At 45.4% G+C, this 15,195-nt stretch overlaps 1 protein-coding gene across 2 annotated transcripts in view; it reads right to left on the bottom strand.

Moving 5' to 3' along the window:
- The window catches only part of LOC139373879 (protein FAM91A1), a 101,588-nt gene that overhangs the window by 60,308 nt on the left and 26,085 nt on the right, over nucleotides 1-15,195 (bottom strand). For both annotated transcript variants that reach the window (XM_071114974.1, XM_071114975.1), the window contains 5 exons: nucleotides 13,227-13,294; nucleotides 12,800-12,913; nucleotides 7,459-7,549; nucleotides 4,890-4,952; nucleotides 156-262 (listed from right to left, as the gene is read on the bottom strand). In XM_071114974.1, the coding sequence (XP_070971075.1) occupies nucleotides 156-262; nucleotides 4,890-4,952; nucleotides 7,459-7,549; nucleotides 12,800-12,913; nucleotides 13,227-13,294 (443 nt within the window). The remainder of the gene's footprint in view (nucleotides 1-155; nucleotides 263-4,889; nucleotides 4,953-7,458; nucleotides 7,550-12,799; nucleotides 12,914-13,226; nucleotides 13,295-15,195) is intronic.

Here is a 15,195-nt window from a genome sequence, read left to right as displayed (position 1 = left end):
TAAGAAAACACACCAATAAACAACATGGTTAAATAATTATCGTTATATTTTATTCGCTTCGTTTGAGCATCCTGAAAGCTCCTACGGTATGACATGGCATATGATCAAGACCAGGACGGTCCAACGAGGCTGAGACGTAATATTATTTCACCTACCTCTGACACATTAGTCTGCTCGTCGATGGACACAAATATTTTGTACAGAAGGGTTTCAAAGTAGTCTCCCTGGACCCTGTTCATCACGAAGCCTTCCAGGGGGGGCACTGGGAAACACAGTCATGTATTCATTAATAGATCATATAATATAAAATAATAAAATAATGACAAAGCCTTCCGGGGGGGGACTGGGAGAGAGATGGAGCGCAACAAAAATACATAAAGGGTTGTCAATGGCAACCGACCGGCAAGTGAACAACCAACACACAGCCCTCAGCCAGTTATAGATGGTAATGTTGTGGGCCCTCTACACAGCCCTCAGCCCGTTATAGATGGTAATGTTGTGGGCCCTCTACACAGCCCTCAGCCCGTTATAGATGGTAATGTTGTGGGCCCTCTACACAGCCCTCAGCCCACAGCCCTCAGCCCTCAGCCAGTTATAGATGGTAATGTTGTGGGCCCTCTACACAGCCCTCAGCCCTCAGCCAGTTATAGATGGTAATGTTGTGGGCCCTCTACACAGCCCTCAGCCCTCAGCCCTCAGCCAGTTATAGATGGTAATGTTGTGGGCCCTCTACACAGCCCTCAGCCCGTTATAGATGGTAATGTTGTGGGCCCTCTACACAGCCCTTTATAATTTTGCACGCCCAATTTTTCAGTTTTTGATTTGTTAAAAAAGTTTGAAATATCCAATAAATGTCGTTCCACTTCATGATTGTGTCCCACTTGTTGTTGATTCTTCACAAAAAAATACAGTTTTATATCTTTATGTTTGAAGCCTGAAATGTGGCAAAAGGTCGCAAAGTTCAAGGGGGCCGAATACTTTCGCAAGGCACTGTAGATGGTAATGTTGTGGGCCCTCTACACAGCCCTCAGCCAGTTATAGATGGTAATGTTGTGGGCCCTCTACACAGCCCTCAGCCCTCAGCCAGTTATAGATGGTAATGTTGTGGGCCCTCTACACAGCCCTCAGCCAGTTATAGATGGTAATGTTGTGGGCCTTCTACACAGCCCTCAGCCCTCAGCCAGTTATAGATGGTAATGTTGTGGGCCCTCTACACAGCCCTCAGCCAGTTATAGATGGTAATGTTGTGGGCCCTCTACACAGCCCTCAGCCCTCAGCCCACAGTCCTCAGCCCTCAGCCAGTTATAGATGGTAATGTTGTGGGCCCTCTACACAGCCCTCAGCCCACAGCCTCCAGCCCTCAGCCAGTTATAGATGGTAATGTTGTGGGCCCTCTACACAGCCCTCAGCCCTCAGCCCTCAGCCAGTTATAGATGGTAATGTTGTGGGCCCTCTACACAGCCCTCAGCCCTCAGCCCACAGCCCTCAGCCCACAGCCCTCAGCCAGTTATATATGGTGATGTTGTGGGCCCTCTACACAGCCCTCAGACAGTTACAGATGGTAATGTTGTGGGGCCTCTTCACAGCCCTCAGCCAGTTATAGATGGTAATGTCTTGGGCCCTCTACACAGCCCTCAGACAGTTACAGATGGTAATGTTGTGGGGCCTCTTCACAGCCCTCAGCCAGTTATAGATGGTAATGTTGTGGGGCCTCTTCACAGCCCTCAGCCAGTTATAGATGGTAATGTTGTGGGGCCTCTTCACAGCCCTCAGCCAGTTATAGATGGTAATGTTGTGGGGCCTCTTCACAGCCCTCAGCCAGTTATAGACGGTAATGTCTTGGGCCCTCTGCACAGCCTTCAGTCAGTTATAGATGGTAATGTCGTGGGGCCTCTTCACAGCCCTCAGCCAGTTATAGACGGTAATGTCTTGGGTCCTCTGCACAGCCTTCAGTCAGTTATAGATGGTAATGTCGTGGGGCCTCTTCACAGCCCTCAGACAGTTACAGATGGTAATGTCATGGGCCTCTTCACAGCCCTCAGCCTTCAGTCAGTTTTAGATGGTAATGTTGTGTGGCCTCTTCACAGACCCAATTTTTTCTCCTTGCCCTTCATTATCTGATTTAGATCAAGGAGCTGCTGCCATTACACATGATCCCCGCTGCCATTGCCCATGATCCCCGCTACCATTACCCATGAACCCTGCTGCCATTACCCATGATCCCTGCTGCCATTATCATGATCCCTGCTGCCATTACCCATGATCCCTGCTGCCATTATCATGATCACAGCTGCCATTATCATGATCACAGCTGCCATTACCCATGATCCCTGCTGCCATTACCCATGATCCCTTGATGAATACACCACTGACACACTATAAGATAAACAGGAAGAAAGAGGTGTGTGCGTGTAAACTCCTCTGGAAAACAGATCTGAAGTGCACAATAGCAAATAGATTAACAATATAATGAAGCAGTAAGGCCCGAGGGGGTGTGCTATATGACCAATATACCACGGGCTGTGCTTATGCATTACGCAACGCGGAGTGCATGGATACAGCCATTAGCCGTGGTATATTGGCCATGTACAACAAACCCCAGACATGCCTTATTGCTGTTAGAAACTGGTCACCAATGAAATGAGCAGTAAACAGCCATTTGTTTTGTCATACCCGTGATATACCCCGAAGCACCACCACCACAATGTGTAATATTTTACAGAGAACTTCTTCCACCGCTACTCTTTCATCCGCGTGAGGCTACAATACATTTGAGTTTCCCAGGGAAGCTGTGAAGCCAGGTGAAGCCTATTGCCTGTCTGTGTTTGTGAGTCTGTTATTTAATGTATGGAACAACAGGTCCCAGACGTGCTCTTTGCTGGCCATGGCAGAACACTGACATTCCTGTCTTGCAGGAAATCACGCACAGAACGAGCAGTATGGCTGGTGGCATTGTCATGCTGGAGGGTCATGTCAGGATGAGCCTGCAGGAAGGTTACCACATGAGGGAAGAGGATGTCTTGAGATTGCCTGCAATGACAACAAGCTCAGTCCGATGATGCTGTGACACACCGCCCCAGACCATGACGGACCCTCCACCTCCAAATCGATCCCGCTCCAGAAGACAGACCTCGGTGTAAAGCTCAATCCTTCGACGATAAATGCGAATCCGACCAGCACCCCTGGTGAGACAAAACCGCGACTCGGCAGTGAAGGGCACTTTTTGCCAGTCCTGTCTGGTCCAACGATGGTGGGTTTGTGCCCATAGGCAACGTTGTTGCCGGTGATGTCTGGTGAGGACCTGCCTTACAACAAGCCTACAAGCCCTCAGTCCAGCCTCTCTCAGCCTATTGCGGACAGTCTGAGCACTGATGGAGGGATTGTGCTTTCCTGGTGTAACTCAGGCAGTTGTTGTTGCCATCCTGTACCTGTCCCGCGTGTGTGATGTTCAGATGTACCGATCCTGTGCAGGTGTTGTTACACGTGGTCTGCCACTGCGAGGACATTCAGCTGTCCATCCTGTCTCCCTTTAGCGCGGTCTTAGGCGTCTCACAGTACGGACATTGCAATTTATTGCCCTGGCCACATCTGCAGTTCTCATGCCTCCTTGCAGCATGCCTAAGGCACATTCACGCAGATGAGCAGGGACCCTGGGAATATTTATTTTGGTGTTTTTCAGAGTCAGTAGAAAGGCCTCTTTAGTGTCCTAAATTATCATAACTGTGACCTTAATTGCCTACCGTCTGTAAGCTGTTAGTGTCTTAATCGTTCCACCGCTGCAGGTTCATTGTTTATGGTTCATTGAACAAGCACTTTCTTTGTTGAGTTCTTTGTTGAGTTTACCTACGGGGGAAAAATGTTCTTTCTTCCAATGCCTCTGATCTTCTCCCCAACCCATGTTGCCTGAAAGTATGTCGGGAGCTCCTCCAGTTGATTTTCGGGGGCTGAAAGAACGACGTATCCAGGATCATTTGGAGAGTTATGCGACTTCGAAAGCATCATATTCGGTTCACTTCCTGACTTATTTGTGGTTCCCGTCTGTAGGTGTAACCTTCATGCACCAGGATATTATTTTGAGGCACAGAGAGTATAAATTCGGTTTCCATTGTTTGTCAGGGACGTCTCCGGGAACATGGATTAGTGAGCGTCGCCACTGGGAAGTTGGTGAACAACAATTTCCTCCTCATATTGTAGACCAACAATCTGTGTAGAAAGTTTTTTTAAATTGGCCTAAGCTATTGGTTGCATTTAACACAATGGGTGGTTCATTTTATTGATCTCAAGTATGTCAATGTCAGAGTCTCTTGTCATGTTGGTAATTCATGAGGTAGAAAATAAATATTATTGTAATGTCTCCAGTCATGTAAAAGGACAAAGAATTGCAGGATTTTTTCATTTATTGTTTTCTCAGACCAGCAAAATACGATGATTTGCAGGTCCCTGTCACACCCTGGTAATGGGGTCTGAGCCCTTGGTATTGGGGTCTGAGCCCCTGGTATTGGGGTCTGAGCCCCTGGTTCTGGCGCTCCGGTGAGGTCCCTGTCAGCCCCTGGTATTGGGGTCTGAGGCCCTGGTTTAGGCCATATGAAGAGCAGCTATGCATGATGTCATGAAAAGCAGCATAGAGACACATTTTTTCAATTTTTTTCACATTCTTTAATAAGACTCAAAAACAAAAACAGGCAATAGGATATACCGCAGGCTTCACAGTTCCCCCGACAAATAGGCCCTACAAGGAAACTCGACATATCTCGACGACGCTTAGTGGGCGAGGGGGTCTGTGCGGGGTGTGGTACCTTCCACAAAGACATGTAAGCGATATGCTGTACCACAGCTTTCAGCCAATCACCATTAAGGGCTAGAACCACTCAGTTTATAATGTAGAGTACCTGACATGCAGCTGTCATCAGAGATGGGCACGTCTAGATAGATGTATCCCCTGTTGTACAGACCTGAAGGAGAGAGAAGTCATGATCAGATTAACATATTCATGTGAAAACGAGGAAAAAGCGCTAACAAAGTATTACCGCTAAGGAAGCATTTACAACGTATCACACCAGAATAAGTTATGTTATGGCACAGCAGAATATGCACCTCTACCCAACATCTTCAATAAACATAGAACAGAGCATAGATGCCCCTACATCTTGCCCATCTTCTCCAGGCTCCCATCTTACTGGTCACTCGACCACCCACCCCGACACTCCGCCACCCACCCCGACACTCCGCCACCCACCCCGACACTCCGCCACCCACCCCGACACTCCGCCACCCACCCCGACACTCCGCCACCCACCCCGACACTCCGCCATCCTATAATTTATTCTAACATCTTTCACTACCATCCTAGCTGTCACTCTACCATCCTAGCTGTCACTCTACCATCCTAGCTGTCACTCTACCATCCTAGCTGTCACTCTACCATCCTAGCTGTCACTCTACCATCCTAGCTGTCACTCTACCATCCTAGCTGTCACTCTACCATCCTAGCTGTCACTCTACCATCCTAGCTGTCACTCTACCATCCTGGTACTCTCTTCCCTCCTACCTGGTACTCTCTTCCCTCCTACCTGGTACTCTCTTCCCTCCTACCTGGTACTCTCTTCCCTCCTACCTGGTACTCTCTTCCCTCCTACCTGGTACGCTCTTCCCTCCTACCTGGTACTCTCTTCCCTCTTACCTGGTACTCTCTTCCCTCTTACCTGGTACTCTCTTCCCTCTTACCTGGTACTCTCTTCCCTCTTACCTGGTACTCTCTTCCCTCTTACCTGGTACTCTCTTCCCTCTTACCTGGTACTCTCTTCCCTCTTACCTGGTACTCTCTTCCCTCTTACCTGGTACTCTCTCTTCCCTCTTACCTGGTACTCTCTTCCCTCCTACCTGGTACTCTCTTCCCTCTTACCTGGTACTCTCTTCCCTCTTACCTGGTACTCTCTTCCCTCTTACCTGGTACTCTCTTCCCTCTTACCTGGTACTCTCTTCCCTCTTACCTGGTACTCTCTTCCCTCTTACCTGGTACTCTCTTCCCTCCTACCTGGTACTCTCTTCCCTCCTACCTGGTACTCTCTTCCCTCTTACCTGGTACTCTCTTCCCTCTTACCTGGTACTCTCTTCCCTCTTACCTGGTACTCTCTTCCCTCTTACCTGGTACTCTCTTCCCTCTTACCTGGTACTCTCTTCCCTCTTACCTGGTACTCTCTTCCCTCTTACCTGGTACTCTCTTCCCTCTTACCTGGTACTCTCTTCCCTCCTACCTGGTACTCTCTTCCCTCCTACCTGGTACTCTCTTCCCTCCTACCTGGTACTCTCTTCCATCCTACCTGTTAACCTTCCCTCCTACCTGGAACTCTCTTCCATCCTACCGGTTAACCTACCCTCCTACCTGGTACTCTCTTCCCTCCTACCTGGTACTCTCTTCCCTCCTACCTGGTACTCTCTTCCCTCCTACCTGGTACTCTATACCATCCTACCTGTTAACATTCCATTCTACCTGGTACTCTCTTCGCTCCTACCTGGTACTCTCTACCCTCCTACCTGGTACTCTCTTCCCTCCTACCTGGTACTCTCTTCCCTCCTACCTGGTACTCTATACCATCCTACCTGTTAACCTTCCATCCTACCTGGTACTCTTCCCTCCTACCTGGTACTCTCTTCCCTCCTACCTGGTACTCTCTTCCCTACCTGGTACTCTCTTCCCTACCTGGTACTCTCTTCCCTCCTACCTGGTACTCTCTTCCCTGCTACCTGGTACTCTCTTCCATCCTACCTGTTAACCTACCCTCCTACCTGGTACTCTCTTCCATCCTACCTGTTAACCTACCCTCCTACCTGGTACTCTCTTCCCTCCTACCTGGTACTCTCTTCCCTCCTACCTGGTACTCTCTTCCCTCCTACCTGGTACTCTCTTCCCTCCTACCTGGTACTCTCTTCCCTCCTACCTGGTACTCTCTTCCCTCCTACCTGGTACTCTCTTCCCTCCTACCTGGTACTGTCTTCCCTTCTACCTGGTACTCTCTTCCCTCCTACCTGGTACTCTATACCATCCTACCTGTTAACCTTCCCTCCTACCTGGTACTCTATACCATCCTACCTGTTAACCTTCCTTCCTACCTGGTACTCTCTTCCATCCTACCTGGTACTCTCTTCCATCCTACCTGTTAACCTACCCTTCTACCTGGTAATCTCTTCCCTCCTACCTGGTACTCTCTTCCCTACTACCTGTTAACCTACCCTCCTACCTGGTACTCTCTTCCCTACTACCTGTTAACCTTCCACCAGAGCCACAATAGGCCGTAATGACAGGGAAGGCATCTCATCACACTAAACTGTTTTCCAATTCCCCCCAGACAAACACCCTGATGGCGAGCGACTACCATTTATCCAGACCACTGGGCCATTTAGCAGTGAGCTGGGATGAACATACACACAGAGACAGACACACTAATAAATTCCACTCACTCAGCACCACATTGTACTCCATTGATCCAGCCAGTTGGGGTCCTGAATCTATCATCTTATCAATCGCCTTCCTCTCTGCCACCGAACAGATCTAAAATCCGACAGGACAGAGGGAGGACACAGACAGACGTTAGCTGGGTGGAGGGAGAGAGAAAGAAGGAGAGGAGGAAACAGGTGGAGAGGGTAGTGTCCTGGGTCAGATGTAGATAGGTAGTGTCCTGGGTCAGATGTAGATAGGTAGTGTCCTGGGTCAGATGTAGATAGGTAGTGTCCTGGGTCAGATGTAGATAGGTAGTGTCCTGGGTCAGATGTAGATAGGTAGTGTCCTGGGTCAGATGTAGATAGGTAGTGTCCTGGGTCAGATGTAGATAGGTAGTGTCCTGGGTCAGATATAGATAGGTAGTGTCCTGGGTCAGATATAGATAGGTAGTGTCCTGGGTCAGATGTAGATAGGTAGTGTCCTGGGTCAGATGTAGATAGGTAGTGCCTAGTATCAGATATACAGTGCATACAGGAAGTATTCAGACCACTTCCCTTTTCAACATGTTGTTGCGTTACAGCCTAATTCTAAAATGGATTCAAATTGCCATCCTATGTAGAAGAATCGAAGCTGTAAAAAAACTACAGTGCCTTGCGAAAGTATTCGGCCCCCTTTTGCGACCTTTTGCCACAGTTCAGGCTTCAAACATAAAGATATAAAACTGTATTTTTTTGTGAAGAATCAACAACAAGTGGGACACAATCATGAAGTGGAACGACATTTATTGGATATTTCAAACTTTTTTAACAAATCAAAAACTGAAAAATTGGGCGTGCAAAATTATTCAGCCCCCTTAAGTTAATACTTTGTAGCGCCACCTTTTTCTGCGATTACAGCTGTAAGTCGCTTGGGGTATGTCTCTATCAGTTTTGCACATCGAGAGACTGTAATTTTTTCCCATTCCTCCTTGCAAAACAGCTCGAGCTCAGTGAGGTTGGATGGAGAGCATTTGTGAACAGCAGTTTTCAGTTCTTTCCACAGATTCTCGATTGGATTCAGGTCTGGACTTTGACTTGGCCATTCTAACACCTGGATATGTTTATTTTTGAACCATTCCATTGTAGATTTTGCTTTATGTTTTGGATCATTGTCTTGTTGGAAGACAAATCTCCATCCCAGTCTCAGGTCTTTTGCAGACTCCATCAGGTTTTCTTCCAGAATGGTCCTGTATTTGGCTCCATCCATCTTCCCATCAATTTTAACCATCTTCCCTGTCCCTGCTGAAGAAAAGCAGGCCCAAACCATGATGCTGCCACCACCATGTTTGACAGTGGGGATGGTGTGTTCAGGGTGATGGGCTGTGTTGCTTTTACGCCAAACATAACGTTTTGCATTGTTGCCAAAAAATTCAATTTTGGTTTCATCTGACCAGAGCACCTTCTTCCACATGTTTGGTGTGTCTCCCAGGTGGCTTGTGGCAAACTTTAAACAACACTTTTTATGGATATCTTTAAGAAATGGCTTTCTTCTTGCCACTCTTCCATAAAGGCCAGATTTGTGCAATATACGACTGATTGTTGTCCTATGGACAGAGTCTCCCACCTCAGCTGTAGATCTCTGCAGTTCATCCAGAGTGATCATGGGCCTCTTGGCTGCATCTCTGATCAGTCTTCTCCTTGTATGAGCTGAAAGTTTAGAGGGACGGCCAGGTCTTGGTAGATTTGCAGTGGTCTGATACTCCTTCCATTTCAATATTATCGCTTGCCTAGTGCTCCTTGGGATGTTTAAAGCTTGGGAAATCTTTTTGTATCCAAATCCGGCTTTAAACTTCTTCACAACAGTATCTCGGACCTGCCTGGTGTGTTCCTTGTTCTTCATGATGCTCTCTGCGCTTTTAACGGACCTCTGAGACTATCACAGTGCAAGTGCATTTATACGGAGACTTGATTACACACAGGTGGATTGTATTTATCATCATTAGACATTTAGGTCAACATTGGATCATTCAGAGATCCTCACTGAACTTCTGGAGAGAGTTTGCAGCACTGAAAGTAAAGGGGCTGAATAATTTTGCACGCCCAATTTTACAGTTTTTGAATTGTTAAAAAAGTTTGAAACATCCAATAAATGTCGTTCCACTTCATGATTGTGTCCCACTTGTTGTTGATTCTTCACAAAAAAATAAAGTTTTATATCTTTATGTTTGAAGCCTGAAATGTGGCAAAAGGTCGCAAAGTTAAAGGGTGCCGAATACTTTCGCACGGCACTGTATTTAATCCAATTGAGAATAATGCTGTAACGTAACAACATTTGGAAAAAGTCCAGGGATACTTTCCGAATGCGCTGTACATACCTTCTACAGACCCTACTGGGTATTCCCGACAATACTTTCACTGCTGCACCCAAAACAGTTATTGATCTAAGCCAATCTGTATTCTGATCTGTAAATACAGTGATTGGGGACATTCATTTGAGTTTGGGACATGTTTTAAAACATTTAATTAAAATGTTCACTTAAATATGAACAAATATGAATCATTGTTAATGTTAATACCTTTTTTTTTCATATATCATGAATGGTTGACACGTCTCTACTATCACGTGGGGAACTTTCATTTGGAACATTTCATTCCGTGACCCAGAAGTTCTCTTTAAACTGACGAGACATGTGATGAGTCCGCAAATCACATACCCATGTGTGCTGCCACTGGACAGCGAAAAACAAGTTAACCTTTATTTATTGTAATTTAAATGAGTTTGTAGTAGTTCAGTTTTGAGTTAGAATACTTACTGTAGCTACCTCAATTGTTATTTCAAATAATTTTTGGTAAATTCACAGCAATTGCTAGCTAGCCAAAATGTTGCTTGCTAGCAGGCTTCCATAAATACAAATCCCCCAGCCAAGTACAGCCAAGTCTCAGAGTCACGTCATGAGATTTGTATATGAAAGAGGAATATAATAATACGAATTGAATTGGCCCAGCGTTGTCTGGGTTAGACGAGGGTTTGGCCGGGGTAGGCCGTCACTGTAAACAATATTTTTTTCTTAACTGACTTGACTAAATAAAAGGTTAAATTAAAATAAAATACCCATCTTCCCATTTAGAGTTTCTGGCGCAGCACAAAACGGCCGTTGACCAAATGGTGGGACAAAGGCATTTCCTAACAAGACCTGGCAACCAGATGGTGGGACAAAGGCATTTCCTAACAGACCTGGCAACCAGATGGTGGGACAAAGGCATTTCCTAACAGACCTGGCAATCAGATGGTGGGACAAAGGCATTTCCTAACCAGACCTGGCAACCAGATGGTGGGACAAAGGCATTTCCTAACAGACCTGGCAACCAGATGGTGGGACAAAGGCATTTCCTAACAGACCTGGCAACCAGATGGTGGGACAAAGGCATTTCCTAACAGACCTGGCAATCAGATGGTGGGACAAAGGCATTTCCTAACAGATCTGGTAACCAAATCAAATCAAATTTATTTGTCACATACACATGGTTAGCAGATGTTAATGCGAGTGTAGCGAAATGCTTGTGCTTCTAGTTCCGACAATGCAGTAATAACCAACAAGTAATCTAGCTAACAATTCCAAAACTACTACCTTATAGACACAAGTGTAAGGGGATAAAGAATATGTACATAAAGATATATGAATGAGTGATGGTACAGAGTGGCATAGGCAAGATACAGTAGATGGTATCGAGTACAGTATATACATATGAGATGAGTATGTAAACAAAGTGGCATAGTTAATGTATTACATAAAGATGCAGTAGATGATATAGAGTACAGTATATACGTATACATATGAGATGAATGATGTAGGGTATGTAAACATTATATTAGGTAGCATTGTTTAAAGTGGCTAGTGATATTTTACATCATTTCCCATCAATTCCCATTATTAAAGTGTCTGGAGTTGAGTCAGTGTGTTGGCAGCAGCCACTCAATGTTAGTGGTGGCTGTTTAACAGTCTGATGGCCTTGAGATAGAAGCTGTTTTTCAGTCTCTCGGTCCCAGCTTTGATGCACCTGTACTGACCTCGCCTTCTGGATGATAGCGGGGTGAACAGGCAGTGGCTCGGGTGGTTGTTGTCCTTGATGATCTTTATGGCCTTCCTGTGACATCGGGTGGTGTAGGTGTCCTGGAGGGCAGGTAGTTTGCCCCCGGTGATGCGTTGTGCAGACCTCACTACCCTCTGGAGAGCCTTACGGTTGTGGGCAGAGCAGTTGCCGTACCAGGCGGTGATACAGCCCGCCAGGATGCTCTCGATTGTGCATCTTTAGAAGTTTGTGAGTGCTTTTGGTGACAAGCCGAATTTCTTCAGCCTCCTGAGGTTGAAGAGGCGCTGCTGCGCCTTCTTCACAATGCTGTCTGTGTGGGTGGACCAATTCAGTTTGTCTGTGATGTGTACGCCGAGGAACTTAAAACTTACAACCCTCTCCACTACTGTTCCATCGATGTAGATAGGGGGTTGTTCCCTCTGCTGTTTCCAGATGGTGGAACAAAGGCATTTCCTAACAGACCTGGCAACTTTCTTTAAGGTTGGAACCAACATGCAGTACCTCCATCAGGCAGAGAGGTAAGAACCATTAATCCACTAGCTCAGGGACAAGCTACACTATTCACAGCCCTGTATAAACATCAAAACTATGAAATAACTCATATGGAATCATGTAGTAACCAAACAAGTGTTAAACAAATCAAAATATATTTTATATTTCAGATTCTTCAAAGCAGCCACCCGTTGCATTAACGACAGCTTTGCACACTATATGATTCCATATGTGTTATTTCATAGTTTTAATGTCTTCACTATTATTCTACAATGTAGAAAATAGTAAAATTAAGAAAAACCCTTGAACAGTAGGTGTGTCCAAACGTTTGACTGGTATTGTATTTTAATTGTTTAAAACATGTACAAATAAAATGAAATTATTTAAACATGTCTTTAATGTTTATTTGTTTTAGCTGTTAGTGATAATTCTCCAATACATGTGTTAATACATTATGTACACTATATATGCAAAAGTATGTGGACACCCCTTCAAATTAGTACATTTGGCAATTTCAGCCCCAAGCACACAGCCACGCAATCTCCATAGACAATCATTGGCAGTAGAATGGCCTTACTGAAGAGCTCAGTGACTTTCAACGTGGCACCGTCATAGGATGGCCTGACATCAACCCCATCAAACACCTTGGCCTAACTCTGCAGGGGACGGTTGGCATAGTGACAGGAAAACCAATCAGTTGGTGTTTAGCTGTGTGTTTATGGTATGTTGTCTCGTCTGAATAAAGAAACAAAACAATTGAATGGCCATAAGCATTCAAAGGTCACCATGCGGTTCTCACCCTGATGTCATCCTCTGTGATGTATCCGGTCTGAGCCACCCACCACGGCTCTACAGAGATCTCTACTGGCTTGGAGGGGAGCAGGTCTCGCGCCGTTTTCCTACGGAAGAATTTCTGACAAGAGACGACACAGGTATGTTATGTAAAGTAATTCAATCAATAAAATGTATTTTTCAAGTCATTTTTACATCAGCGGACATCTAGTCAGCAGTGTTGGCCAGACAAGTGTATTCAACTAAAAAGAGGAACTGAATCTTTTCAGGAAGCTCACTGCAATGTTTAGTCCCTAGAAAACATCTAGAATTAAAAACAATCTGTGTGTTGCGGGTGTAATAACCATAGTATTGTCTAAGTATTTCATCACTTAGAGTACATGTTGACAAACATAAATAAGGATATTATTTAATTATGTTTAAGTTGCTCTTACCTTGGAAGACCTGCACTGGTTCATCAAGTCAATATACTGGTTCCTCCCGATGCCCAGCAGTCTTAGACCTAGAAGATAGACAGGAGACATTAATCACTGGTTCATCAAGTCAGTATACTGGTTCCTCCCGATGCCCAGCAGTCTTAGACCTAGAAGATAGACAGGAGACATTAATCACTGGTTCATCAAGTCAGTATACCGGTTCCTCCCGATGCCCAGCAGTCTTAGACCTAGAAGATAGACAGGAGACATTAATCACTGGTTCATCAAGTCAGTATACCGGTTCCTCCCGATGCCCAGCAGTCTTAGACCTAGAAGATAGACAGGAGACATTAATCACTGGTTCATCAAGTCAGTATACTAGTTCCTCCTGATGCCCAGCAGTCTTAGACCTAGAAGATAGACAGGAGACATTAATCACTGGTTCATCAAGTCAGTATACTGGTTCCTCCCGATGCCAAGCAGTCTTAGACGTAGAAGATAGACAGGAGACATTAATCACTGGTTCATCAAGTCAATATACTGGTTCCTCCCGATGCCCAGCAGTCTTAGACCTAGAAGATAGACAGGAGACAGGAGACATGAATCACTGGTTCATCAAGTCAGTATACTGGTTCCTCCCGATGCCCAGCAGTCTTAGACCTAGAAGATGGCAGGAGACATTAATCACTGGTTCATCAAGTCAGTATACTGGTTCCTCCCGATCTGTGGCGACGCATCCTTCAGGGCAGTTGGGGGGGACTTGTCGTTTAATGCATGTTATTTTGGCATTAATACATAGCAGTTTGCAAACAAAGTAAAACATTTTGTCATTGTCATTGAGTTAATAAAGCTGCATACAAACATGGTCCCTTTTTTGTTTTCTTGAGTAAGACAGTTCCAAAATGCAGGTGTTTCAGCCTAGCCCAGTGCTTTCTGTGGTGGTGTGGCAAGCCAGCAGAAAATACAGAGCATTGCGCCTGATTGGCTCAGTTTTCTGTCACATCATCCCCAAGGTTAGAATGTTAGCCCCTTGTGTTCTGCCATAGAGTTATATTAGAAGTGCCCATCCAAGAAGGCTCAAGGTCATTGGCCACAGATAGAATGACATCAAATCACATTCTATCTACAGTAGCTTTGATCGGACTCATCATGTCAACATATTACTTTCAAAATCTCAGCTATCAGTCATCATCCGTTGTCATCACGTCGACAATCTACTGGCAAATCCATTTTAATCCTTGTAATATGAAGAGAAATAATGAAGGGAAATAATAGATAAAACGTATCGGTGCTCATCGGCCATTGGACATAAACATTACACAAGTTGGAAATCGCTAATTCAACAATGAGTCGTTTGGAAGGAATCAGTGGCTAACCACGAACGTTGGTTTCTTTGCCAGACTATGATGACAAAGTTTTGATGACAAAAATTTGTCCAGAACGACCGCTGCGCCTCCTTCACAAGGTGAGTCCAAAAATGTCTTGTATGCTGGTGCATAAATGATGTAATATACCAGGGAGATATGTATACTGTAGCTAAGAAAGTAATACTAAGTGTATGTTGTGTAGTGTGCATCCCAGTGATGTGTGTGTGCTTTGGGGACCTTTAACAGAATGTGCCTGGCAGAACGGGTGTTGTATGTGGAGGATGAGGGCTGCAGTAGATATCTCAGATAGAGGGGAGTGAGGCCTAAGAGGGTTTTATAAAAAAGCATCAACCAGATATACAGAGATGACCAGTTTACAGAGGAGTATATAGTGCAGTGATGTGTCCTATAAGGAGCATCGGTGGCAAATCTGATGGCCCAAATGGTAAAGAACATCAAGCCGCTCGAGAGCACCCTTACCTGCCGATCTATAAATGACGTCTCCGTAATCTAGCATGGGTAGGATGGTCATCTGAATCAGGGTTAGTTTGGCAGCTGGGGTGAAAGAGGAACGATTACGATAGAGGAAATCAAGTCTAGATTTAACTTTAGCCTGCAGC

Source organism: Oncorhynchus clarkii, chromosome 18 (assembly GCF_045791955.1).
Source record: "Oncorhynchus clarkii lewisi isolate Uvic-CL-2024 chromosome 18, UVic_Ocla_1.0, whole genome shotgun sequence".
NCBI classification, from domain to species: Eukaryota; Metazoa; Chordata; class Actinopteri; order Salmoniformes; family Salmonidae; genus Oncorhynchus; species Oncorhynchus clarkii.
This window is presented reverse-complemented; position numbering and strand designations above follow the sequence as displayed.